Genomic DNA, 26,602 nt, shown 5'->3' with positions numbered 1-26,602 from the left:
TCTTCTGTCTGGTACCACAAAGTCATTTAGTGAAGCTTAAAGGCTTTTTCTTTTTTTTTTTTAAAGGAAAGGGTGTGAACGAAGGAAAAAAGCAGGCCTTGGAGAAGGAAAACAGCTGAGAGGTACAACAGGTGCCTGGGATTAGGGCAGAGGAGCTGAAGGCAAAGGTCTGGGCCCTCTGCTGAGCCCCGTCTGCTGCACAGAGAGAAGAAACAAGCACTTCAGGTAAAAACCCTGCACCCCCGTGAGCAGGGCACACAAAATAAAGGTACCAGGGGCTTACACCCAACATTTGGAGAGCCACGCGCGGCAGCGGGTGCTGCGGGACTGCTAATGATGCTCCCGGGAGTGGAAAAGCTGCCGGAGAAGTTGGGCACCAGCCTCCTCCTTCAGAAAATAAACAGAGAAATGTCACTCACTGTCCAAGTGCTATCAGCACAGACGCTGTTGTCAATAAATCAGAAGTATCTAGGAACAGCTTGAACAACTTTTATTATTTTTTTTTTCTCCTTTAAAGTGCTTAAAACGTAAATAACAAGCTCTTTATAAACATCGGTGGCAACTATTAAAACATGAGACACACAGAACCCGCTTCCCACGTACACGAAGCACGGGGGAAAAAAATCAACAACTCCCCGAACCCCGACACTTCCCTCGGCCGTTTTGGGATGTTTCTTCACCCCACGTTTGTAACACAAGACACGTGGCTGTTTCTTCACAGACGAGTCGTGAGGCTGGGCCTACGTGACACCTCGGTACCCACGTCCCTTGGGGTTTGTTCCAGTTGAAGGACTCGCCTCGGCTGCTCTTCTGGCCCAAACTCCGGGCCCGAAGGGGCAGCAAACACAAAAACGGATCGCTCGGCTTCTTTATAAGCAAGGTGCCCAGCTGTGGGGCTGACAGAACAGAGCAGGTGAGAGCAAACCCTGCAGAAAACCCGTGGAAACAGCTTGGGTGCGGGGAAAAAAAAGAAGGACAGAGCAGGATGCAAAAAGGCAAAACACGGAGTTATTGCTATGGCTGTGTCTGGAACCGAACCAGTGAAAGGCTGCGGCTGGCCCAGGCGACCTCCCTAAAATCCTTTTTCCTGCTCCTTTCAGCACAGAGCAAGAGCCCTGGGTGTTACCCTGGGGAGCACCGGCGTGGACACTGCAGGATTTCTGCCCTAATTAATTTTCTGTCCCCTAATAACGTCCCTTTGCTGTGAGCTTTTACTTTTCAGCATCCCTGCCCCTTCTCCCTGCCCTGCGCAGCTCTCCTGATGCTGCTCCAGCTGCCCACAGCTCCTCCCTGCTGGTTCCAGGAGAAAGGGAAGGCTTTTCTACAGGACACGGGCACCCAGAAAGGGAACCTTGCTCCCACGCCGTGGGAGATTTTGATTATAAAGGCAAAGAGAAGCTTCTTTTTTAGCTCTCCATACAACGAGAGCGAAACCCCTTCCCTCAGGCCCTCACGTCTTACACCAGAAATGCAACTCCCTGCATCTGAGACACGCGGAGGAAGAGAAAGATGCAGGTAGCGAGGTGCAAAACCCCAGAGGACTTCCCAAATCCCCTTTAAGCTGATGCCTCCCACTTCCAACAGCCTCAGGCTGCGAGCACGACCCAGTCCTGTCTTCACGCAGCTGAATTTTGTCTTGTAATACCTGCCATGCCCTACCCTCAGCATCATCCCTTGGTGTCTGCATCTCCCCTGGGGACAGGAGGGCTCTGCTGACTGCTTTTAGGAATAAATTCACCTCGTTCGAATTAGCAGGCAAAAAGGTGGCCGAGCCACGTTGCGCTGAGCTGGAAATTGGATCTCAGAGCCTTTTTTTTTTTGTAGGAAACTGCCGTTGTTCTTTTGCGAAAGGCACCATTTTTCAGTCCTGGTACACACGGAAACAAGTAAGGAAAAAAAAAAAAAAAAAAAAAAACAGAATATGAAGTTTAAAAAAAAAAAAATAATCCAGGAACTTTTTAAGATCTACGGAAGAGAAAAGACGCCCTGCACGTGGAGACAGCTCAAGTCCCACACGCGCTGATCCTCCAAAACACAAGCAGAGGGGGAGCAGCACCTCTTTCCGGTGCCCTTCCCCAGCATCTCCAAACCAAAAGGCGCTGCCAGGAGCGCTGCTCGCCAGCCTCAGACCATCACCACCTACAGCTACTACACCAGGCGTTCAGGGAGCCTCTCCACGGCCACTCCGAGCTAGCAAGAAGCACCCAGCTCCCGAGAGAGCTGGCCTAGGACGTCTACGGGTGGGCCCAAGCTCCCCTGGGCGCGTAAATGTGATATAACTCTAGCTGCTTTGGGACGAATACTGGCTGGAAGGTGATTTTGCATCGATTAGCTGTCACAGCATGTCCTGGCGTGTGTGGGGCGGCTGCCTGAGCTGCGGGGATGTCATGCACGGGGGTGGCAGGGCAGCCTGTGCACACCAGGGCAGCCTTTGCACACCAGCTCCGGGTCCGTAGGGCGTTGATTATCCTGCTGCGTTAACGACAACGCCAAGTGGATGGCGGGGAGGCAGCCGGTGGAAAGCAATTCCTGCAGACGCAGGATTTGGGGGGGGTTAATACTGATCCTAAATCTCACCCGTGGTTTGTGCACACAGGTGGAGGGCCGGGCGGTGTGCGAGGAGCTCTCCCCCAGCACTGATGGTGCACGATCCTTCTCCCAAACCTATTCTGAGCTGCACCACGACTGTGGCACGAAGCAAAGGAGCCAGCGCAGCACCCGACCAGGCAGCAATGTGGGATCGAGTTCTTCACAGCCTCTGACACCAGCACTGCTGTTTCACCACCTCCAATACCCCCAGGTACTGCTACGGAGGAGCTGGCTGCTCAGACACCCTTCATTTCGGGGTACAACACGGGGCAGGAAGGGGAAGAGGCACCCAGCAGCAGCCCCTCGCCCTGGCTGCCCTGCTGAGCGCACTCAGGGCACGGCGACGCGCTCCTAGACCCTCCCCCAGTTTTTTCACCCCGATTTCTTCCCCGGTTTACCACTCCCCCAGCCAGAGCACACCAGTTCAGAGAAGGGACCGCGGACGAGCGTAGGCAGGAGAGCAGCAGCAGCATGACACGGCGAGGGCGAGGTGGTTTCCAGCTCTCTCAGCGTCCCTGGACCACTGAAAGCATCGGCAGGACGAGCGCCTGAGAAGGTGCCACGAGGGCAGGGACCTCAGGAGGGCTCCGCTCCTCCCCATAGGGTGGAGGACAGCCTCCCACCCTACAGCTCCCAGGAGCTGGGTGAAGCAGAGCGCCTTTCCTGCTACACTCTGCGAGCAGAAGCCCTCTTGCAAGAGGAGGGGGGGGAGTGCGGGGACGTTTGCAGCGCGGTTAATGCGGAGGTGCTCGAGGCAAGGGCTGCTGGGCTCCGCGAGGAGGTTACTTGGTCTTGGTTTCCCCTCCCAGGGGGATCTGGAGGAGGGTGGGAGACTGCTCCATGATGCGCACCAGCAGCTGGTCAATGTAGTTCTCCAGTTCCTGGATGTGCTCCTCCTTCTTGCTCAGCTCCTTCTCCCTCTGCAGCAGGAGCTGGATGAGTTCGTCGTGGGTCAGGTGGTAATACCTGGCCGACTGGTCCAGCACGCCGGGATCCTGCGGCAGAAACCAAGAGGAAGGGTCAGAAAGTCAAAACCACCGCTCCCCTCAGCCTTGGCAAGGTGCTGCAGCACCCAACGAGGTCAGTTTTTCCTGTTCTGGCCTCGTTTCCAAATCTGAGCGCGTGAGCTACCACGTCTCGTGGTCTAAAAACAGCTAAAAACATGCCACTGCTTGCCCAAAAACCACAGGAGGTGGAACATGGAACAACTGCCCGGACATCCAGGCCCATACAGCCTCGCAGAGCGCTCCCACCGAGTGAATCATTTAAAAGGGTTTCCCCCGAGACAATTTCAAACCCCAAAAAACAGCAAAAAGCTAAGGGCAGGGGCACAACTGACCCCATGAGCCTGGCATTCGCTGCTCGGGGGCTTCCTCCTTCCCCAGTCCCCCAGCAGCCGGCCTGGCTGATGGCACGAGAAGGGAATTAAGGGCTGAAAGAAGGCACGCGGAGCAGCTGAGCACTTTGTTCCTACCTTTAACTTCTTGGGGTCGGCTTTCTCCGGGTGAGACGACGGGGCCAGGGGCTGGATGCTGCCCGTGGTGACCGTCTTCAGCTTCTCCAGGCCGTTGCTCAGAGCCTGCGTCAGGCTGGACTTGTGCTGCTGCTGCTTCTTCTCCTCCTGCACCACAGCACTGATGGGCTTCACCGGGTGAGGGCTGAGTGGAAAAAGGAGGTTTTTAGCATCCTTTCTTTCATATTTAGCACCCTGGCAAGCTGGGGGAGCAACGCTGCTGGCTGTCCCTAAGGGTTTTAAGGGGGGTGGGACCCACTGAGCAAATTTGGTCACCTCCAAGCAGTTAAATCACCTACGTGTGCGTTGCTCGAAGCTCGCCTGCTCCCAGGGGAGAGGAGCCAGCGCCCTGCAGAGCCCACGGCGCTCCCCAGCACCGTTTCCACCCCAACATGGGACCTGCACTGACAAGGAGCCCCAGGCTGAAGCTCCAGGCAGCCAGATATTGGCACAGCCCGGGGAAACTTAACCCAGGTTCCACAAAAACATGGTCCTGAACCACAATGCGTCAATTCCTGCACTGCCCCAGCCCAACAGCCAGGCTTCACAACGTTTTCTTTCATTTTTGCTTCACTCTCCATCCAGAAGATTGAGTGCAGCGCGTTGCTTTTCAGCACGATGGAAAGAGAAGTGACCTGACGGCACCTTCCTGCAAGCAAACAGACCCGTGCACCATCCTCGGGATAAAAAGATCTTAAAAAGATCTTAAATCCTACCCAGGACCTCCAGGAAGCCTCCGCACTCCTCAGGTGCAGCAGAAAGCCTACAAGGGGGGTTAAAATCCCAACAATACTGCAGGGGAAGGGGGGCGTTGTGCTCACAGGGCCTCAGCTCTCGAGCGAGGCAGGCGAAGCACAGCCTGTCTTCACAAACAGGGACCTCAGGCGTCGGTGGGACGAGGCGTGGGAGGCAGAAGAACACCCACGGTTATCGTGCGAGCTGCCAGCCGGGCTGACAGACGCCTCTCCAGCCCAGCTTGTGCTGTGAGTGCCCGGCTGTGCTTGATTTCAGCTTCCAAAGCAGAGCAGGCAGCTTTCAGCCCTGTCGTGGGGCAGCTGAGGCCAGGACGGAGGTGGCATCACGTCAGGCTTCGGCCCCGAGTCCCCAGGGCTGGTGTCCTCGGGCCTTGTGGGCTGTGGCAGGTCAGGATGTGCCACACAACGTCCCCATCGTGCTGCCAGGGAGTTCTCTTCGCATCAAACGTGCTCTCCAACCACGGCGATGCCTCCTGTCACCCATTTTCTAGCAGCAGTAACACCGCCAGGCTCCAACAAGCCATTAAAACCCCTGGTCAGAGCTGTCAGAGCTGTCCAGCTGCACAGACAGGTCCCACACAGCTCGAAAAACCAGAGAGGGATCCCACAAACCTGGGTGGGAGCCCACTGAAGCATCAGGGCTGGGGAAATCACCATTCCACACGCCACCCTCGAGCACCCAGTGCCCTGCCTTCACTCTTTTCACCCCAACTGCAAGCAGCACGATGCCCCCCAGCAGCTGGCTGCGTCCTTTTGTTACCACACGAGATGGGTGAGGGTGAACCAAAAAAACAATCCAGAAGAAATGATTTTGCTTGCTTGAACCACGGAGCAGGGCTGCAGAAGCAGGAGGCACGCCTGTAAGAAAAAGCCTGCTGGCAGTCAGACACCGGAACCATTTCTAAGTCCTAAATGTGTCTTCTTTTGCCCCAAACTCGAAGGCCACTCGGCAAAAAGAAAACCAGCCCCAGCCCTGGGGTGGCAGCGGGGTAACCGGGACGGGCTTTGGTAGCAGGGGCTGGTCTCGGGCAGCTCTCACTCCTGTTGCCAGTGGGAACGCAGGAACTTCTGCAGGGCTGAAAAACACTAAAAATAAAAATAAAACGATCCCATTCTTGGCCAGGAGAAGCCTGATTCATGGAGCCGGGCACCAGGGCACTGCCAGCAGCAGTCAGAGGGTCACTTCACGGCCCCATCCGATGTCCCGCTGGGCCTGCTGAGATGTGGGACCCGTTTCCAGCTGCGAATCCACTGCTGTGCCTCCAGGTGACCATAAAGAAGATGAAAATTCACGCCTTTGAGGTGAGACAGCTCAAGATGAAGGCAGCACGACCCCGGCCCCTCTCCCTGCGAGCATCGCTGGGTCGCAGCACGGCTCCCAAGGTCGCTGCCGAGCGCAAACGAAGCCTGGGGGGATTTCCCTGCAGCAGCTTAGGAATTAAGTCCTTTATCTGCCCATTAAAATGCTCCTCACAGCCAACAAGGCAACAAAGGACAAATCCAAGGAAAATGCTCCGACTCTCCTCGTGTACGCCGCTGCCGCACCCCAGGGCCACAGCTCCCTGCAGGCAGGGGTTACAGAAGGAAAGGGATAGAAAAAAAAAAAACAGGAATTGCATTCAGATTGCCAAAACTGGCACATGGGTGAACCTGAAGCCTCCTTTTAAGACAACAACATCCGCCACTCGTCACGGTCCTTCTGCCTGCTCCAGGTTTGGAGCTTTCCTTCGTCCTTCCACCTCTTTTGTGCCATACATTTCTTCTGCACGTCTCGACCGTGCTAATAGACCCTTTTGGGAAAAGCAGATGCCAAAACAGGGAGCTCACCTCTCCCCCAAACCAGGCTCATCTCCCCAGCCCCATAACGCACTCAGAGCCTCTCGCAGAGACCCCGATAACTCTTCCAAGCTCCTTGAACCATAACACCAAAAATCCACGCCATCCCCACCTCTACAGGCAGAGGAACCAGCCTGGAGATGCTCAAGGACTTCTGAGACACGTAAGGTGACAGAAGCCAGCACCGAAAGGATGAGGACCTCTTCAGATCCCCCTTTCTTCCCTCGAGTGGCTGCACAGGGTGCTGAAAGGGGGCTGGGAGCACACCTTATTGACTCCTTTCCCCGTAGGGCTGGCAGGACACTTCTCTTTCCATGAAATGCTCACAGAACTCTGCGTATCCGCTGCCTGCAGGTTTTGAACAAGGCGATCGGACAGAGAATGAATGATCCAGTTAAGAGGGATTGAAGGACCTGGCCTCGATAAGTGATTTTTTTCTTTATCAGCCCCATCTCTTGCTGGTCTTTGCTCCCAGCATCATTCTGCACACCAACCCCACGCCAAGGAGGGATCCTCCTGCAGGAGTGGAGCTCAGGTAGGTTCTACCATCCCCATCCTCCTGTCCTCTCCCTCCCCAGGAACATTTCCCACATTATTCTTGGGCCAGAAGGGATTTGATCACTTCAGCACCCTCAAAAAGCTCCACTTGCCTTCTGTCAAGTTGATCAAATCACTTCCAGGAGAACCAGGTCCCCGTGTAAACCGTAGTTTCCCAGCACAGGGAACCTGACCCTTGGTGCTCTGGGCAGAAAGAGCCTGGGACAACCTCCTCCTGCCCAGAAGGACCCGAGGAAGGGCCACCAGGGAAGCCAGAAGAAATACAGGACACAGAGCAAAGCCTCCGTGCCCGAAACTCAGCACCTTTCTCCACTCCACAACTTTTCTACCAGCAAAAAACCTGGAGGAAGAAAGCTTTCTTTCCTCCCAGTAGCCCCATGGCTAAGCCCTGCTTGGTTCCTTACCGGTGGGCACCTTGGCAGAGGGGAGTGGGGAAGGGCATTTTGCCACCCCCCCGGCGAAACTCATGTTTATTTTGGCTACGGAGAGAAGTTTGTAGTACCTGGAGGTGGTTTAAAAAGGAAAAAAGGGACCAAAGCTGAATGAACGGAAGGGGCAGGAGCCGTGCACATGCCACGAAGGAGCTCACGAGAGCTGGGCCAGCTGGAAGCTCTCCTGGCAGCCACGCTTTGCAAGCAGGGGGGAGATGATGGAGCCAAAATCAGCACCGAGCAAAATGCAGATGCCATTTGTGGCTGCACATCCAGCTGGGGCAGAGCTCGGCCGCGCCAAACCTTTTGCTCCGGATTAGGGCGAAGAGGGGAGAGCTGTGGCTGTTCCCCACCGAAATCCGAGAGAGCTGAGGGTTTGGGCAGAGCTCCTGGGGACCACAGGTATGGATCAGGAGGGGAAGGAGACGGAGGGCACCTCCATGGTGTCCGGGAGCTGCCGACAGCGAGCTGGGGTCACACCTCGACCAGAAACACAAACCCTTCGCCTTCCCCGGAGTGCTCACCTGGTCGTCTGCTGGCAAAAAGGCTTCTCAGCTGGCTGTGTCTCCCTGGGCAAAACCACGAGGGCTGAAGCTGGCGTGTCACCGGACTGCAGCCAAGGGCAGGGCTGGGCTGCTGCTGCGCGGCTGCTGGCGGCAGGGGAGGGGAAATGGAACGGCTCGGGGTTAGTGGCAGCCACGAGGAAAGGGGTGGAGAAGGCCAAGGGCTGGCTGGCATGCAGGGAAGGAGGCTCCCCGGGGAGGTTAGTGGGCTGCAGGGTTTCCTCGGGGAGCTGGGGGAAGCCGAAGCCTTGGCCGAGCTTTTCGGGCAGCACGGCTCGCACGGGGAGGGGTTCTGGTGGTTTTTCCACAAAAGGGTTGCTCGGGGCGATGGGGCTGGCTGCCGGGACAAAGGGATTGCCCGGCACTGAAGCATCCTGCTCGCTCCTCTCCTCTGCTCCATCTGCCTTCCAGAAATCAGCCTTCTTGAAGTCCATCCTGCTGTCGGATGAGCGCTGGAGCTCGGATGGCCGGCCCCGAGCCTGCCCGCGCCGCCCCGCACCGTGCCCTACCACCAGCTCCAGCTCGGCTTGGGGTGGGCTGTGCCCAGGCGCTAACCTTTGGGGCCAGCCCGCTGCCTCCTGCTCCTCCACGGCCGTCCAGAAAGCTTCAGACGGGCCCGAATCCAGCCTGGAAGACGGGGTGAGTCCCAAAACACTCAGCTCCTCGGGGAACTGCTGCTGCTCGGGGGCTGTCTCCAATTCATCACCGCCTCCCGGCCCCGGGGATTGAGGGGATGAAGCTGGCTGGCTCCAGCTCCCCAGGGAGAGCTTCGACGGGCACGTCTCAAACCGCTCGGCCGCATCCTCCCCGCTCATCTCCGACGGCTCCGTCCCCAGAGAGGCGTCCCCGGGGGCTGGGATCTCGGGAGCAGCCTCAGCGGTGGCAGCTCCGGGTGCAGCCGTGCTGGGAGGTGCCAGGACGGACGTCTCGCCGCTCGGGGGCAGCTCCACGTCCCCCTGCAGACCCTCAGCACCTCCCTCGCCGCCCTGCTGCCTCCCCTTCATCTCACACCCCTCCTCCTCCTCCTCCTCTTCATCCCCTCTGCCCCCCGCGGCCGCGAACCACCTGGGAGGTTTGGGGGGAGGCGCTGGGGGCGACGCATCCGAGCCGGGCACCACGATTTCCTCCTGCTCCCCTCGCACAGCCGGCCACGGGGACAGGACCAGGCGCCTCTCGTGCACGTCGGAGCTGAGCCTCAAGCGGCCCTCGCCTGCCTCCAGCCTCATGCTCGCCTGCAGCCGGTACACCGAGGTCCTGATGTCAAACATCTCCTCCCGGCCCCCCGGGGGACCTTGGGGATCCCTTCCCGGCTCGGGGAAGCGTCTCAGAGCCCCCTCCGGGAGCACCCGCGGGGGCACGGCGGCCACGTTGCCCCCCGGCAGCGTTTGGGAGGAGGTTTCGGGGGGGAATTTGCTCCTGGGCAGGACGCAAGCGGCGGCGCCGGGGGCGCTTTTCGCTTCCGAGGCGCCTTCGCCGAGGAACGGCCGCTGCCCGAAGGCGCTCTCCTGGCCGATGCTGCGGGTGCTCTCCGAGGGCTCGGAAGCGGTTTCGGTGGCGATGGTCATCCAGCCGTTCTCCCCCAAACTCGAGCTTTCCTCCTCGTTTTTCTCCTCGCCCTCCCCGTCGCGTTTTTCGGCGCTTCGTCCCGCCGAAGCCTCCTTTCCCGGGGAGAACGCCGGCGCCCAAACCATCGGCGTGCTGCTCTTCCTCCTCCTCCCCCCGGAGCCGGCGGACACGGGGCTCAGCACGTCCTCTATCACCGTCGCCTCCTGCGTGGTGCTCACCAGGTTGGCCCCCACGTCCAACCTGGAGAAATTCGTCCAAGGCATCAGCGCCGGGGCCACCTCGCCACCGACCTGCGGCTTCTCCAACGCCTTCGCCCCCTTCTCGGCCGATCCGCCCGCGGGGCTCATCCCCTCGGGATCATCGATGAAGGCGATGCCCTCCGCCAACGCTGGAGCCGAGAGCTTTTCCTCCTTCGCCTCCGGGTTGAGCCTGCTGCTGGCAAAAGCCTCGAAGGTGGCGTCCCACTCGGAGAGAGGAGGAAGAGGAGGAGGAGGAAGAGGAGCGCTGGTGGCTTGCTCGGCCGGAGGAGGAAGGTCTCCGTGCGGCGGGGGAGCGGTTTCGGGCACGGGGACGCCAACGTTTGGGGCTGGAGGATCCCTCAGCGGGTCCGGGAGGCGGAGGGAGGCAGGGGGGCTGCAATCCGCAGAGGAACCCAAGCTGCCAGCAGCGACCTCTGTTGAAGCAGGCGGCCCAGGCGGGGAGCTAGAGAAAAAGCGAGTAGGTGAAGGAGAATTTAGTACCTGCTCCGCCACGAGGTCCTCAAAGAAGGGGTTGCTCTGCAGGGAGCTGAGGAAAGGGTTGGCAGGGGACAAGCAGCCAGGCTGGCCGGCTCCTGCAGCAGGAGGGAGGTGAGCGGGCGGCATGCGAGCGGCGGCGGGAGGAGGAAACGAGCGGGGAGGAAAAGGAGGAGCGGGAGCAGCTGAGCTGGTTTCTACCTGAGGAGACACTTCCAGGCTGTGGAGGGAAGACAAAAGGGTCCTCCTGGTTAGTGCCGCGACAGGGCTGCACGCACGCGCGTAGGGGAGTTATTAGAGGGGGGCTAAACGCAGTTTTCTTCTCTGATTTTCAGCCACCAGTCCTCGAGGATTGCAATCTGGGGGCTCTAGGGAGGTTTCTCCAGCCAAAACCTCGCAGGCAAGCGGAGGTGACCCCGACCCCAGCCCTCCCGAGGCTCTGCTGCAACAACCCAGCCAGCAAAAGACAGCGCAGGGGTGAGAGAAGAGGCCGTGAGCGCCAGCTGCTCGTGCAGGTAGGACGGGCAGGCACCAGCTCCACGGGGCTCAGCACCACGAGCTGGGGCAGCTGCTGTGCGTCTGCCCCCTTGGGCAGCTCCACACCGGCCCCTTTTCCCCGTGGAGCCTCAGAGAGGCCCAACTCATGGCTTGGGAGAAATGTGGACATCGATGTGGCCCACCGAAGTTTAATTGAGGATAAATAATGAGGTTTTATAAAGGAATTGTTCTGCCAACGTGCACAGGGCACGTGCAGCCCGGGCCCATCATGGCATCATCCTGCCTCACTGTCAGCGCCCTGCTCAACGGCAAAGTGGCTCGGGCAGCTATTTTCTCTCATTGTGGATGGTTTTGACACGCACACACACACAAAAGAAATATTTCAAAGCACAAAAATGCCACCTTGAGGCAAACGCTAACATTTTGTGGTGTCCTGGAAGCTCTGCGCCTCCGTCCGCGAGCGATGCGTGGTGCGCCAGGACCTGCGCCCGCCGCAGCAGGGCTAAGGGACCCCCTGCTCCTCTTCTGGCAGCTCCAAAGCCCCGCTGCAAGCCCCAAAAACACCCCGACAACTCCTCCTTCCTCCCTTGTTTAAGGTTCTGAGCTCGGAGATGGCATTTGAAGGGCATCTGCTCGCATGCACACGGCCAAACCAACTCCGGCACGCACCAGACACTCCGCCAGCTGCTGCTGAGCAGAACCAATCATCCAGGCACCAAAAAGCCCCCCAAAAAACCTTCATTTCCACTCAAAAGCAGCATCTCCCGCAGCGCTGCGGGCACAGACAGCTCGTGGGTGCCCTCTCCTGCTGTCACTGAGCAGCAGTGGTGCCCGTCCCCAAGCCACACCAAGGCCACGAGGCAGCGTGCCAGGGGCTGCACAGGGAGACAGGGCCACCGAGCTGCCCCAAATTCTCTCAGTTTGGTGTTTGCCATCCCAGCCCCTCAGCTGGGCACACATTAGCCACGGGCTCCTTCACCACTCGCTGTAAATTCACCTTTTTCCCCGATCTCCCTCAAACTGAGGCTCTCCAGAGGCGCACAGTATCCTCCAACAGCCTCCATCTGCGGCAGGAGCCCGCGTTTCCTTCCTTTTATTTATTTTTTAGTCTCCTGGTGAGCATCCCTCCCCCAAAACCCCCTACCAAAGAGGGATTTCCACCGCCTGGCCCCACTCCTGCTGGTGCCCACCAAGCAAGGCTCTCCAACACACCAGTTACACCAGTACCCAGCATCAACCTCCCCACTCTGGTTACTGGCCGGGTGCTGGCAGCAGATCCACGCTCCCCAGGAGCAGAAATCCCACAAAAATCCTGCAGAAATCCTACAGAAATCCTACAGAAACCCTGCTTCTCTGGGAGGAAGGCGGCTGGCAGCACGGCACGCTCCTCTAGAGGGAAACCTCCGCTCGCAGCAGATCTCTGCTGACTCACCCTCCTCCTCCTCCTCCTCCTCCCATCCCCAGCTCCGCCAGCCAAAATAAATAGCGGGTACCTTGCTGCCCTCGTTTATTTGGTTGGCAGCGCTTCCCCGGCGCATTTTAGCCTCCCAGAATTTAAAAAAAAAAAAGGGAAAAGAAAATATTGCTGAGCAACCGCCTGATGGAAAGGCTCCTGGAAGCAGCTCGCTCGGTGCAGGATCTCCCCCCGCGGCTCGCAGCCTGGGTTTGAGGCTCGGTGCACCACAAGCAGGAGGGGTGGTGGCTGCGCCCTGCAGATAAAGAAAAACCAGGCTTGGGCTGAAAAAAAAAGCAGGTTTGGGGCAGGGCAGGGCTCGAATCTAGCGAGGTTAAGAGCTGTGCTGAAGGTGGGATGGAAAAATCCCACTGTGGGGCCATGGAGAGCTGTGCCCCATCACCCGGGGTCAGGATTTCCAAGCTCCTCAGGCACACGGGTGCCCCCCCAGTATTTGGGGACAGGGTTTTGGTGGCAGGGATGGATGGATGGATGTGTTCTTGGGAACGTGGCCCCTCATGCCGCTGAAAATGGAGACGAAATCTCCAGATTTGCCCCCAAAACCACAGGCACAAACTAGCATCAAAGAGCAGAAGGAGGAGCTGGGCAGCTCGTGCCAGAAGGGCCGAGATGCAACCCTGGGGGCTCCTGCTGGGATCCACGGTGCCCTGGTTCTGGTGCTGCCCCAAAACCTTCCTCCAATTCCCAGCATTTCCAAAATGAAATCATCATCATCATCAAAGCACTTTTTAGGAGTGTGTGATGAGGAGCAAAGAACTCGAGTCAATTTTTGGCCTCTGCTGACTATGGAAAAGAGGAGTGACAACCAAGGCGGGGAGCAATTTCGCATTTTCCTCCCATGAAAGCAGAAGGAAAGGGTTCTCATCCACAAACGCTGATGATTTATATAAAAAAAAATATATAAAAATATATATTTTATTATATATAAAAAAAGGAGTTCAACTTCTCTCTCTGCCTATTGCCCGGCACAAGATGCGGCCCCGTTTTATCATCCCAACCCAGGCCGCAGGAAGCGGGACCTGTGGAGCTCCGATAACATTGTGGGAAAGGCTGAAAAATCTTCAAACCGATTGTGTCTTGCCCGAAATAACCCTGCTGAGCTTCTTCCTCACATACAACCCCTGACCACCGCAACCCTAAAACACAACAAACAGCCAACGAACTGGCTTTTTTTGTTTAATTCAGGCCTCCCTCTCTCCTCCCACTTCCATCCAAGCTGATATCAAAGCCCTTCGGACACCAGGGCTTAGAGAGCCCGGGCAAAAACACGGTGGACAAGAACAACCCAGAGCAGAAAACTTCCCCAAAACAACCCCGAGGGGTTTTGCAGAGCAGGCAGCTCCGTGCCGGACCCGTCCTCGCTGCAGGCTGATTTGAACCTGAGCTGGAAGGTTTCTTTCTAATTTCTAATTAGAGCTTTTTGCTAATTACAGGGTGAGGTTTTTCCATCTCGCAAACACGACGGCTTCTGATGCTCTCTCCCCCACGTCCCGCTGCAGGGGAAATTTGACCGAGCCGAGGGCACCGAGGAGGCTGCAAGAGCTGCAGAGCTGAGGTTTGCAGGTCAGGAGAGTGGGAGGGAAAAAAAAAAAAATAAAATCCCTGCTGCAGATAAAGTTAAGGCATAAAACTGCTCGATTCAGGGGATGCTTCTCCCTATGAAGCAAAGGTTAATCCGTCTCCGGGTGCAGAAGTTGCCCTGGTAAATGAGTGGCCAGCTGGCTTCTCCTCCAGATGCAAATGGGACGCCTACAAAACACCCACGGAGAAGCCCTGGCAGCTCTTCCACCGCACGCCTGAGGGAGAACACGGGTTTGATTATTGAAATGCAGACGGCATCGACCCCTGTGCTCGCCCCGGCACCGCCAGCACCAAATAAATCTTCCAACAGCTTCGGCTCCAACCTCACGGCCCGCGAGGTCACCCAGTGTGAGGACGGGAAAAAAAGAAAAAAACAAAACAGAAAAAATGAGAGTTTTTCCTAAAAGGAGCTGATCTGTTCTCCATTGATGACCGAGGATGAGCCGTTCTCCACCAGAGACTTTTCCTGCCACATTTTAAGCTCGTTACTCCCCACCTGGAAATTGCCGGGCGCAATTAGAGCCCGCTCGGATGCTCGGGGACGTCCCAGAAGGGGCCCCTGGGAATCTGTTCCCTCCAGCCCGTGCTGCTCCGGAGGGGTTCCTATTTTGGGGAGCAAAACCTGCAGCTGGAGGAGTTTCTCCTTACGAGACATCCCCTTGGGGATGGGGTCCTGATCATGCCCGAGAAGAGGCAGCTGCAAAGCTGAGCTTGGTGCACGCCACGGCAAACCGAGCCTAGGCGAAGCTTCAGCTCAGCTGGAAGTCAAAAATAAATAAAATAAAGCAATCCTGAGCAGTAAGACGCTGTCCTTCCCCAGAGACCAGCTTCGTTTGGCCTCACCCAGAAGCAAACCCGCAGAAAATCCCGATAACGCAGCAGCCCTCTGGATTCCAGCAGCTGCTGATTTCCTCCGGCTGCTTTTAACCCCAGGGCACTGTGCCCTCAGTCAGCCCCCAGCTCCCTACTCAGCTGCTGGGGACTTTGGGGACAAACGTGGGCTTTTTGGTGACAAAGCCAGCACCAGAAGGGCACGGGCACCACCTCGCCTGCGCCACGAGCAGGGGCTGAGCTTCATCAGCGCGGGAGGAATCACCACGTGGAGGGAGAACAGCCGGAGATTTGCGGTCGGGAGCAGGGAAGGCTTGGGGGGGGAGGATAGGAAGAGGAAAGAGCAGCGTCGGGGTTAGTTACTTGAGAAATATTAATTAATTATCTCTGATGAACAAAGTACTGCAGCCCGGGCCAGAGCAGCGATGCAGAGGGGGTGGAATGCCAGTAAAAAAGTGATTGCATGTTGCTGCGTCCCACGTCCTGCTCGGGGTGCTAGGGAGGTTTTGAGGTAGTTAAAAGGGAACAGGGGGCCTCTGAGGCCACGGAAATGCCTGGCATGACCACGCCGCAGGGGGATTCACCTCCCCTTCCCCAACCAGGCCACACGGAGCTGCTCTGTGGCACAGAATCGAGCTAAAAATCCCCCCCTTTGAGAGGCGCAGTGCCAAGGGAGCATCCCCACCGCCACGATCCCACCTGAGCCGGGGGAACTGATCCCCCAGCGGTGCTGGAGAGCATTTCCCAGCACAGCCACGAGCCCGGGGCAGGCAGATCCCACCCAGCCCGGGCACCGACACCCCCGTGGCACTGACCTGGGTTTCTGGGGGCTCTCTTTGGGCTCCTTGGACGCGAACCAGCCGCCGGCCCTGCTCTTCTCATCGCCTGCCGCGGGCGAGCCTCCCGTTTTCTCTCCCTGGCCTCTGCCCCCCGTGTCGCTCTTGGTGCCCCCGTGGTGGAAGAAGCCCCCTTTGGTTTTTTTCTCGTCCTTCCTCGATTCTTCCAGCTGCTTCTCCTGCCTCGTCTCCGCCGACGACACCATGGGGGCCGCAGCCTGGGTGGGTTTGCTCTCCGAGCGGCCGCTCTCCTCCATCCTGGCCCTGCCCAGGTGGTTGCTGAGGGTCACGGCTTTGGTGGACACCTTCAGCTCTTCCTGAAGCACTAAGCTGGGAGGAGACGGGATGAATCGAGGCTCATCTCTCGGCTGCGTCCTCTCGAAGCCCCCCCAGGGCGTCTCGGGGGGCTCCGGGTGCAGGGGGACGAAGCCAAACCCTTCCTCTGACCTCCTGGGGCCGCCGGGCACGGGTAGCGGCGCGGAGCTGCGTGGGGCAGGCGTGGGGCTGTGCAGGGCAGGCTCGTCGCCGTAAACGTGGCTGCCGTTGATGCAGAGGGAGGAGCGGGACACGGGGTCGCTCTTTGGCTTCAGGTTTTGGATGATTTTCGGCTCCAGGACCGGGCTGACCTGGGAGACGTCGTCGCTGAAGGCCCTCTTGTGGGTCAGCCTCGGGGACGGCAAGAAATCCCTCACTGCAGTGGGGGGGAAAACACAGAATAGGTGAGGCCCCGTGTAAAGGGCACGAAAAGTCTTATCTGCTACTTAAATACTGATGAGATTTGTAAAATTATACGGGTTTTTCTCCCTCCCAGGCTCTGCCAATTGCTGGAAACACAAAGCAGGGGTCCCAAGCACGAGGCTGCACAGGCTACACGACAACAACGCACATCACCTCCCCCTCCCGATCCAGACACACGTCTTTGCAAGACAAAACCCTTGTCTGAGACGATCCAAGATCTATAATAAATGTGAGAAGCCACCCAAAAGCTCCTCACAGGGCTCGTGCCTCGGTGTGGTTGAAGAGTTTGCCTCGAATTAAAGCCGCCGAGCCCCCGAGCTCTGAGCAGCACGAGTCAGCTCGGTGCAGCGCCGGCTTCTCCCTCTGGCAGCTGCTGCCAAAAGCTCAGCAGACTCCAGAAACTCCCCGAGGAATCGCGTTAGGCGATGCTCAGCCGCTCTGCCCTCCTCGTGTCCCTCACCACGGCACCAGCCCGGTGCTTGAGCTGGCTCCAGCCGTGCCCAGGAGGTCCCCCAGCACCCCAGGACTCCCACCCCATCCGGGAACTGCCCGTCTCCAGCCCATTAAGCCCTTTAATTATGTTTCATTTTCAAGGGACGGCGAGAATTAATTCACTACAAGGGCCTTGTTTGTTTGCAAATCGCCTCCCTCCCAGCGCCAAGAGCTGGGATTGCTTTAATTACCAGCACCCGGTCACTGCTTCGCCCCCTGGCCACCAGCACCTCGTTAGGCAGCACCGTGCAGCTTCCCTCCTCGAGGATCTCTGCCACGAGCTGGTGTTTGCGACCAGTTTTGGGGTGGCAGGGGAGAAACGGCCCCACACAACCCCTGCAACCTGTTGCCTATAGGGTTGGTGGCACGTGGGCTCGTGGTGTGCACGCAGCAGCGCAAACCAGCCCCGGAGCACGGCTGTCTGCACACAGGCTTGGCATTAAAAGCAAAAATTGGGGTGTTTTCCCTCATTTTAGCAAGCACGGAGAAGGTCTTGGAGTGCTCGTGCAGGACGCTGCTCCTTGGGGAAGGAATTAGTGACCAGGTTTGCAGGAAAAGCCGCAACAGCAACAAAAAAAAAAAGGGAAAAAAGGCTGGGAGAGGGATTTAAAGCCCTGATCCTCTTACCGGAGCGCTCCGTGGACAGGCTGCTGTGTCTGCTGGGGGATTTGGTTCCCTCGTTTGCAGCCGGGCCCAGGCTGGCCGAGGAGATGGTGCTGTCGGAGCCCAGCGAGGTGTTGGACTGCGTCAGGGACGATTTGCGCAGCTTGCTCTTCAGGAAACCTTTGATTTTGGACTTCTTGGCCCCGACTTCGAAGTCATCCTCCACGTCGAGGGCGCCCACGCTGCTGGGGATGATGGCAGAGGCCGACTCCAGGTCGTATTTCTTCTTGCCTTTCATCTTGTCCTTCAGCTTGCCGAAGGGCGAGCGCGGTTTCTCCTTGGCGGACAGGTCGAACATGCTGGCCGTCAGGCTGCTGCGCGTGAACTGCACGCTCACTTCCACCTCGCCACGCTCCTTCTCCTTCTTCCCAGCCTTGGAGTGGAGCTTGTGCCACCTGGGGACGGGGAAAAAAGGAAAGGAAAGGGGTTTCCATCGTTTTCCAGTGCTGCAAACCCCAGCACGGGGGGGTCGGAGGACAGCAGAGCTCTGCCACCGTCCCCACAACATCAGGCACCCTCCGTGCGTGCCAGGGGGATGTCACCAGTGCCTGAGTCCTCTGCCAGCTGGGAGGTTGCTGTGAGCCCATATTTAAAAAAAAAAAGACAGTTTTATCCTGCTTTTTGGTGCATAAAGGCAGTGATTCAGAACAAATCCTTCTGTTCGGGGTCGGCACTGACACCGTGTTACTCCAGGGGTCGGTGATGGAGGGTGCAACACACCCAGACCTCTGCTGGTTTATATATAAAATATTTATATTTCTGTAATGGCCCCCAACGCCCTAATTCTGCAGAAATTCCACCAAAAATGAGGCAGCCAGAAGCCCAAAGTGGAGCCAGGAGGCTTGTACCCATCTCACGGGCTGCTCTCCGCACCCAGGGCATCCCCCGTGTGCCCCGAGGCCACGAGAAGTGGGACAGGGACCCGATAACACCCCTGCCACTTATCACAGGGCTGCAGGAAGGCAACGAGACCGGGTCGGCCCCAGGTTTGTCCCCACATAAATTTCCTCCCAAACCACCCCAGGCAGAGGAGGGTGAGATGGTCATGGCTTTGCTGGCCCCAAAACCCAGCCCCGGGGATTTGCAGGGTCCTCCAGGAGCTGGAGGAAATCTCTAAGAGGTGCGTTGAGCCCGTCCTAGCAACTTCCCAGCAGCTGAAAATCCCCGCTGAGTTTTCCATCCTTGGCGTTGACTGGAAAGGAAAAGCCAGGGCAGGAAAATGTGAAGCCACGGGGACGGGCGGGACCCTGCTGAAATCACCGGGGTTGAGGAGGAAATTCAAAGCACGAGAAGTTCCTGAATTCCCAAATCAGGAGGCAGCAAGGAGCACCAGCACTTCACGGGCTGAAATCCTCCCCGAGCCCAAAGCTCTGCCCCAAAGCTCACCCCCTTCCACCCCCACAAAATGCCCGATTTCAGGTTTTCAGCACCGAAAGCTGAGGCTTGGGAACAGCCAGGGCTGCAGGAAGGCGCATGGAGCCCGCAGCCAAACCTGGGAGAGGTTTAGGGGGGGGGGGATGAGTGATGTGAGGCTGACTCATCGGACGGGAAACATCCCGAGAGGCATTTTTATACCTTACATCACCCCGTGGAAAAAAAAATAAAGGAGCGAGAGAGAAAATCTGGGTGGGTAAAGGCGAGGAGGATGAGATGAAACAGCCCGAGACGCCCTGCGCCGCATCCCCCGTGCGTCCCTTTTAATGCTGCAGTCATTAAACCTCATTTGGGTGCTCGCCGGCGACGCCTTTAAAAGAACAAACCTTAAACCTGCTTCAAAAAAAGAAAAAAAAAAAAAAGCCATCAGCTCAAGGAAAACCTCTGCTTACACTGGCACAGGACCACGGAGCTATTTTGGGCTGCCGAGAGCCAACCAGCAGCCGGTCGGGAACGCGCCTCGGCGAGGGCGAAGCGGCATTTTGGGGCAGGGCTCTCAGTGAGTGGCACCCTGAGCCTCTGGGAGGATCGAGTCCTTTCACATTGAGGTTGTTTTGGGGTTTTTAATCCTCCCCAAAGCCTGTGTGTACCTAAAAGGGGCTGAGAGAGGGCTGGAGAGGCACGCTCAGCACCCCAGCCTGCTCCTTCCCTCGTGCCCTGCGCCTGGGCACGAGTCCCCCGGACCCACGGGGCGCATTTACCCCTCGGGTGGCGCAGGGGAAGGAAGGGCCCAGCAGAGGAAACCACAAAGGGAGAACTGGCTCCCTGCAGATGCCCCAGAAAGGGGAAGCAGCTGGGGGCCCCGTGGAGCTCTCCGGATGCACGAGGTTCCCTCCTCCTGCTCCGGGATCGCTGTGCGCTCATGTAGGTCAGCGCGCTGCTGCGGCACAGCCAGAAACCTTCCCCGTGCCGAGGATCCTCTCTCTCTCTCTCTCTTTCTCTCTCCTCCCACTCACCTCCGCCAAGGAGAGCAGCGAGAGGCGAAAAGGAGAGCGGGGAGGATCGGGGAGGAGAGCCCAGGGGCTCTTTGCTGCCGCTGGGATCGATCGGAGCCGAGCGGGAGGCGCGGAGAGCAGCGCGCTGCCCACGAAAGGCACGAGCTGCCCCCATCCTCCCTCCTCCCCCCCCAGCAGACTCCTGGCTTGGAAAGTGCTGAGCAAAAGGAAAAAATAAAAAAAAAAAAAAGGAAAAAAAACAAACTCCTGGTGTGGAAAGGGAGCGGAGGAGCTGGTGGTGAAGGGGGGCAGGTGGCCACACCGAGGATGCTGCGCTCGGGGTCAGCGCCTGGCCTGTGCCCTCCCCGCTCCTGTAAATGAGTGACCCGGATAAAAGCGGCTGGAAGCAGTGGGGCACAGAGCATTTCCCTCCTCGCAGCCAGCAGATAAATGTCACACGAAGCCTGCTGTCCCCACGGCTGGGGAAGCTCCATCAGGCCACGGGTGACCGCTTACAGGCGGCACGGGGAGCACCCAGTGAGGGCGGCGCTCCTAAAAACGCCTCGGTGGGTACCCAAACCCAAGGGGGAAGGAGCTCGGGTGCTCCCAGATCCATCAGGGAGAAAATGAGTTTGGGTTTGAGAGGTACCTGTCTGCATCGGGCTGTTCCCCAGCTGCCAAGATGGCTCGGGGGGCACGGAGCCAAGCCTTAATGGAAATAATCACGCTGGGGGGATCCCAGGGGAGACCGAGCCCAAGCTTCCCGTCCCTCGTCCCTTCCACGACTCCTTCAGCACCACACCAGCAGCTTGGCCATCCCAAATTCCTGATCTGAGAGCCCTCCCACACACCCCAGGTACCTGCAGCAGTGGTGTCCCAGTCTCACTGCCGGACTGGTCCCAGCAGCAGGTTCCTGAGAGCCTCCTCGGGTGGCCAAATCGCTCGGAGACCTCACGTTCGGGGCTGCAGGCAGGGAAGGACGCACGGACGGGGTGCTCCTGCAGCTCTCCAGCAGCCGGCCTCCTCCCCAAAGCTCATTTGGGGTGGCTGAAATTTGCCTCAAAGCGATTTGAGGTGCTCCTGCCCCGCAGGGCTCGGCTGCACGAGCTGTAGGATGGAGCCAGACAGCCCAGCACGGAGCCAGAGCCTCGTCCCCGGCCGCACCAGCCCGTCATTTACTGCTGAATCATCCCTGCACCAAGGTCAGCCCTGCTGCCAGAGGAGCCCCACGTCTCTAATTAGCAACACAGACAGGGCTGGGGGCAGCCCAGAGCCCTGTAGGGTTGGGGGCAGAAGGGGAGATCCAGGGGAAAACCCCAAACATCTGCAGAAAGGGCTCCTTCTCCCGAGGATCCACAGGGAGGAAGCTCACGGGGCCCAGAGGGGAAGCAGAGGGTGGGAAACGACCCAGGGAATTTGGGCTCCCCGCCTGGGTCTGTGTTTTTGACGCAGCTTCCCCCAGGGGCACAGGGAAACTTTTTGCTGGGTAGCTTCGTTCCCTGTCGGTTTGTTCCCTCTTGGTTTGTTTCGTGTCGGTTTTTTGATTTGCGAGGGTGATCCCCGCGAGCGCAGATGGAAAACAAACCCAAACAAACCCAAAATGATCCCCCCCGTGGATGGGGAAGGCAGGGGACGTCCATCTCTCCAGGAGTTCCTCCGAGAGCTCGGAAAGAAGCTGCAGCAAACTGCTGGGCAGGTAATTAGGCACGCTAACGAGGCGGCTCTGCCCTGCTCCTCCTGTGGGTCCGGCTCCAACAAGCCCAGCCCGGCACGCATCCTCGGCACGAGGTCTGTCCCAGCCAGCTCCCGAGCATCCTCACCACCTCCCCTTGGTTTTGGGGTTTCTGGGGTGGCCCCAAATCCATTCCTGCCACGTTCAGGAGCTGGAGAAGGGAGCGGGACAGAGAGCAGGGATGGACAGGAGGTATCAGCAGCACCAGCATGGGAGCAACCAGGCACAACTCCAAAACGCACCAATTTATGCTGAAAAACTCAGAGACTTCCCCCAGCCCAGCGCAGGCTGGGCAGGGAGGGAGGAAGAGGAGGGGAGGGAAGGTTGAAGGAGCCGTAAAAAGGAGCGTGAAACATTTATGAATGGAGAGGAGAGGGTGAGAGCTGCAGGCAGCAAGCGGGCTCCACAGCGAAATTTATCTGCGTACGCTCCGGAGGTTTGCATCCTCCCTGCCTGCAGACGCCCCGACAAGCCAGGCAGGAGGGATTAGGACCCCAAAAGCACCAAGAAGAGGAAAAAAAAAGAGCCCTGAGATGATTCTGCGGGATCCCAAAGCGAGGAGCTGCTGGGCAGGCTCCCCCGGTGCAGCTGCAGATTCTGGGGCACGGAGAAGGAGGTGGAAATGAAGGCAGGGGTGGGCAGGAGCAGCTCGTTTTTCCTGTAAACCCACGGGGAAAGGCTCCCAGAACCAAGCACCCGGAGGCACGAGGCTCACAACAACCTGCAGGAGCAAAGGCTGGGAGAAAACCCAAACCCTGAGCCCCTGCCGAGCCCCGAGCTGCAAAGCCCTGGCCAAGGAAGCCGATCCTCACGGCCACGGGCGGTGCACGGAGCACCCCGAGCTGAGTTTCATCAGGACCAACCTCTCCTGCCCCTGCTCCTGCCCACGGGGTTTCGACACAGCACAGCATTTCCTGGCCACGCCATGGGGATGCAATGACCCCTCGGGGCTGCCTTTCCAGCCCCAAAAGGGGGATTTCGTCACAGCCCACAGCATCCGAGGTGCTCCCCATCGCTCTCAGCCACCCCCAAGAACCCAATTCAACATTTTTCACCTCCTGAACCCACTCGAAGGGCACAGCCACCAGCTGGGGAAGGCCCAACAGCCAGCCAGGGAGCCCCGCAGGGATTTGGGGACCATCCCTTTGTCCCAAGGATGCTCCTCACCCCTCCAAGGTCCCCGTCACGGCCATGGGCAGGGTGATGTGACCTCCTGGAGGTCTTCTCCAGCTCCCCAGGGCCACGCTGAGCTCAGGGCAGCATCCCCAAGGGCTTCAGCTAGGAAGGGTCAGCACCCAGAGGAATGGCACGGCACCAAGGATTTGTGCCCCTGGCCTCAGGCTGCTTCCACGAGGGACATTTCCACGGCTGACTTTGCACCACGGCTCCGGGCAGGGATGGAGCAAGGATGCTAGCGGGACCTGGCGCTGTAAAATCCTAAATTTTGCTCTTTCACACCCCCAGCATCCACGTGTTTCCACATAAGCAGGGCTCCGTCCTTACCCCCAACACAAAAACCAGCCACGGCGATCAACACAGGGAAAAAAAAAGCTCTGGGATGGGCCCTGTTGACCAAGAGGGTTAAAAATAAAAGCACAAGTCAGAAATGAGGAACGATGCTCTGCACCACGGCTGTGCCGCCAGCCCTGAGCCGTGGAGCCTGGTTTAAGCCCTGGGATACCCAAAAAGGCCACGGGAGCCCTGGGGCTGCTCCTGGGCGGCTCCAGGAGCGGATTTTTCCCCCAGACACAACAGAGACGTTCAGAGCTGAACCAGGCAGCTCCTAAATGCCACCGGACGCCGGCCCCGCTCCGAGCCACGGGTCCAAGTTTGACGGCACTTTTTCCATCGGGCTGAAAACAAGGAGAAAAAAAAATAATAAAAATCACCACCGGGAAAGTTTCCGCCCAACAAAACTCAGCAGTGAAACGAGAGCAAGGTCAACACGCTGACAATCAAGGCCTGTTTTGGTTTGTTGTGTTTTGTATTTTTTTTTTTTTATTTATTTTTTCTCCTCGTTTTTGGGACCTTTTCAAGCCCGCAGCACTTTCGTGCCTCGGAGCAAGGGCTGCAGATGGGATCCTAAAACTAAAGGGGCACTGAGGGAGCTCCCCATGCCTTGAATATTGTAGGAAAAGGGGAAATGTGGAGGGGACGAGGGGCAGGAACAGGGCTCAGCCCCACAGCGTTCACCATCACAGTAACACCAGCTCCCTCCCTGCCACTTCCCCACCTTGTCCCCACCAGGGTTATCTGCATGGCACAGCCTGTGTGTGGAGGTGGGGAGCCTGGGCTCATTTTGCCCTTTTTTTTTTTTTTTATTTTAAAAAAAGCTAAAAACTTCCTCCTAAACAAGCTGTTGGTGACGGGGCTGGGTGAGGTGTCACAAGTTGGTTCCCCCTGTGAAAAACACGCAGCAGCCTGCAAACCATCCGCCTTACAGCGAGGCCGACAGCAAAGAGATATTTTTTGTAATATTTGCCCAAAACCCAAATGTTTTCGGTGTCCAAACTCCACTTTGGGGGGTTAACATGAATGGAGATGCCATGGGTGCAGCCTGAGAGCCCCCCCAATGTTTTCTATGCTCGCCCCCATCCCGGAGGCCCCGCGTGAAGCTAAAAAAGCCTCGAGAGCTCCTGTGAGGGGAAGTCGGTTCTCCTGATGCAAGCAGAGCTACAGGAAGGGAGGGAGACAAACAGCAAAAAATAAAAATAAATAAAAAAAAAAACAGGGCACCCCCGGCCCTGCGCCTCAAGGCCTCGCACCCCAAGGCCCACAGGGTCTGGCCGGGGCAGACATTGCCCCATAGAGCAGCGGTCCCTGATGCCCAGACCTTTGCCACAAGCCCTATAAACCCCTCCTGGGATTGCCACAGACTCCTTAAAACCCTCTTGGGATCGCCACAGACCCCATAAACCCTGCTGGGACCGCCACAGGCCCCTCTCCTCACAGGGCCGCAGCGCTGGTTTGAATTAGGGCCGAGCTGAGGGAGCCAGGCCCGGCTTCTCCCCGGCGCCGCCCGCGAATAAAAGCAAAATAAATGCAAATTGTCCCGTTTTCTCCCATTTTAGGGCTAGCCAGAGTGGGTTGTAGACACCAACAAGCTGCAGGAAAGCGCTCACAACCCCGTTGCACGCTCGGTGCCCTCCCAGCCAAATTCCTCAGGTTTTGGGGGCACGGAGGAGCCGGGTGTGCGTGGGGCAAGGCTCAGAAAGTTCCTTCCCCGAAGGAATTTCATCCGCATTCCTGCCTCCCCGCTGCCTGGCAGAAAGCTGGGGAACGCCGGGCTGTTTTTAAACCCTTCTGGGAGGAGGAGGAGGAGGAGGAAGGACGGCAAGTCCTCCCCCCACAGGGGGATCCCTGCTGGAGGCAGCGCCTAATGGGGCTGGGAGCAGGACCACGGGATGGGGAACTGCACTGGGATAAACTGGGATGTGGCAGTGAGATGTCCCCAGGGGGTGTAAAGCCACCAGACCCCGCGTGGATCCATGCTACAGCCTCCTGGGGGGGGCTTGTGGCACCCCAGTTCCCGGGGGAGGAGGGATCCTGGGGTATTTGCAGCCCTGGGACTCCGTTTGGGGTGATGGGGAGCCCTGGGACTCCTTATCCCCTATGAAATCCTTCTGGGTGCTCCCATGGACCCCGTAACACCTCATTAACTGCAATCCCCTTTTGGGGGCACACACAGACCCTGTGACACCCTACCCCCTGTGACACCTTTCGAGGGTCACACATGGGCCTGGTGACACCTCATTAACTGCAATCACATTTTGGGGGCACACACAGACCCTATGACACCCTACTCCCTGCAACACCTTTCCAGGGCCATGCACGAACCCCGCAATCCCTCATTGCCCACAATCCCCTTTTTGGGGACACACACGGACCCCACAACCCCTCATTGCCTGCAGTCCCCTTTTTGGGGACACACAGGGACCCGGTGATACCTCATTGCCTGCAAGCCACTTTTGGGGACACACACAGACCCCGTGACACCCCATTGCCTCTACCCCCCATTTTGGGACCCACACAGACCTGGCGACCCCCCCGTGTCTCCCACCCCCATTTTGGGGCCCACATCCCCCCAATGACCCCCCGTTACCTCCCACCCCCATTTCATCTCCCACACAGCCCCCACACCCCCCCTTACCTCCCACTCCCATTTTAGACCCCACATCCTCCCCCCACACTCAGTACTCACCCAGGACCCCTCCACCTCCCCACCCAACCCCTTTGCGGGTGGGTCACCCTACCCAAACCCTCCAACACCCCAACCTCCCCCCACCCTAGGGTGCCCCCCCCCCATCTCCCCCACTCACCCCAGCTCCGCCACTCGCCCGGGGGGGGCCGGGCAGGGCAGTGCCAGGCTGCAGCGCCCCAGGAATCGGTCGGCACCCAGCAGGGCTCTCTGCAGCAGGGTGATGGTGAGGACGGGGGGCGAGCCGAGCTCGGGGGGCAGCTCCAGGGCGCAGCCCTCCTCCTGCCACTCGGCGCTGCCCCCGCTCCGCTCCGCCACCGCCGTGCGGTGCCGCTGCCGGCCCAGCTCCAGCACGGCGTACACATCGCCGGGACCCGCTGCTGGGCTGCTATTGCTGCTGGTGCTGGTGGTGCTGCTGCTGGTGGTGCTGGTGCTGCCGCCGCCCTTGCAGCGCAGTCCCCGGGCCCGCACCACCGTCACCTGGACGTGGGTGGGCAGCCAGCACGGTGCAGGCTCGGTGGGTAAGGGGGCGGCTCGCAGCAGGGCCATGGTCCGGCTCGGCTCCGTTGGGCTCGGGATAACGCGACCCGGCTCGCCCCGGCCGGGCCCCGAGCCGCCCCCCCCCAGCCCCCCGCTGCTGCTGCC

At 58.6% G+C, this 26,602-nt stretch overlaps 1 protein-coding gene across 2 annotated transcripts; it reads right to left on the bottom strand.

The window, feature by feature from the left end:
- Positions 1–469: 469 nt before the first annotated feature.
- Positions 470–26,602, bottom strand: RAB11FIP5 (RAB11 family interacting protein 5). 2 transcript variants are annotated; one of them, XM_082760302.1, is made up of 6 exons: positions 26,079–26,602; positions 17,623–18,053; positions 15,745–16,456; positions 8,207–10,513; positions 4,064–4,247; positions 470–3,584 (listed from the first exon to the last, which is right to left on the bottom strand). In XM_082760302.1, exons 1-6 carry the CDS (start codon positions 26,504–26,506, stop codon positions 3,372–3,374), a joined length of 4,275 nt encoding a protein of 1,424 aa, XP_082616428.1. In that variant the 5' UTR covers positions 26,507–26,602; the 3' UTR covers positions 470–3,371. The 2 variants fall into 2 exon arrangements, with proteins under 2 accessions (XP_082616428.1, XP_082616429.1); XM_082760303.1 differs by having other exon boundaries at positions 8,801–10,513.

The sequence above is a fragment of the Aythya marila genome, assembly GCF_965140915.1.
Source record: "Aythya marila genome assembly, chromosome: 4".
NCBI lineage: Eukaryota > Metazoa > Chordata > Aves > Anseriformes > Anatidae > Aythya > Aythya marila.
Note: the sequence above shows the minus strand (reverse complement) of the source record. Positions and strands in the feature narration are given on the sequence as shown.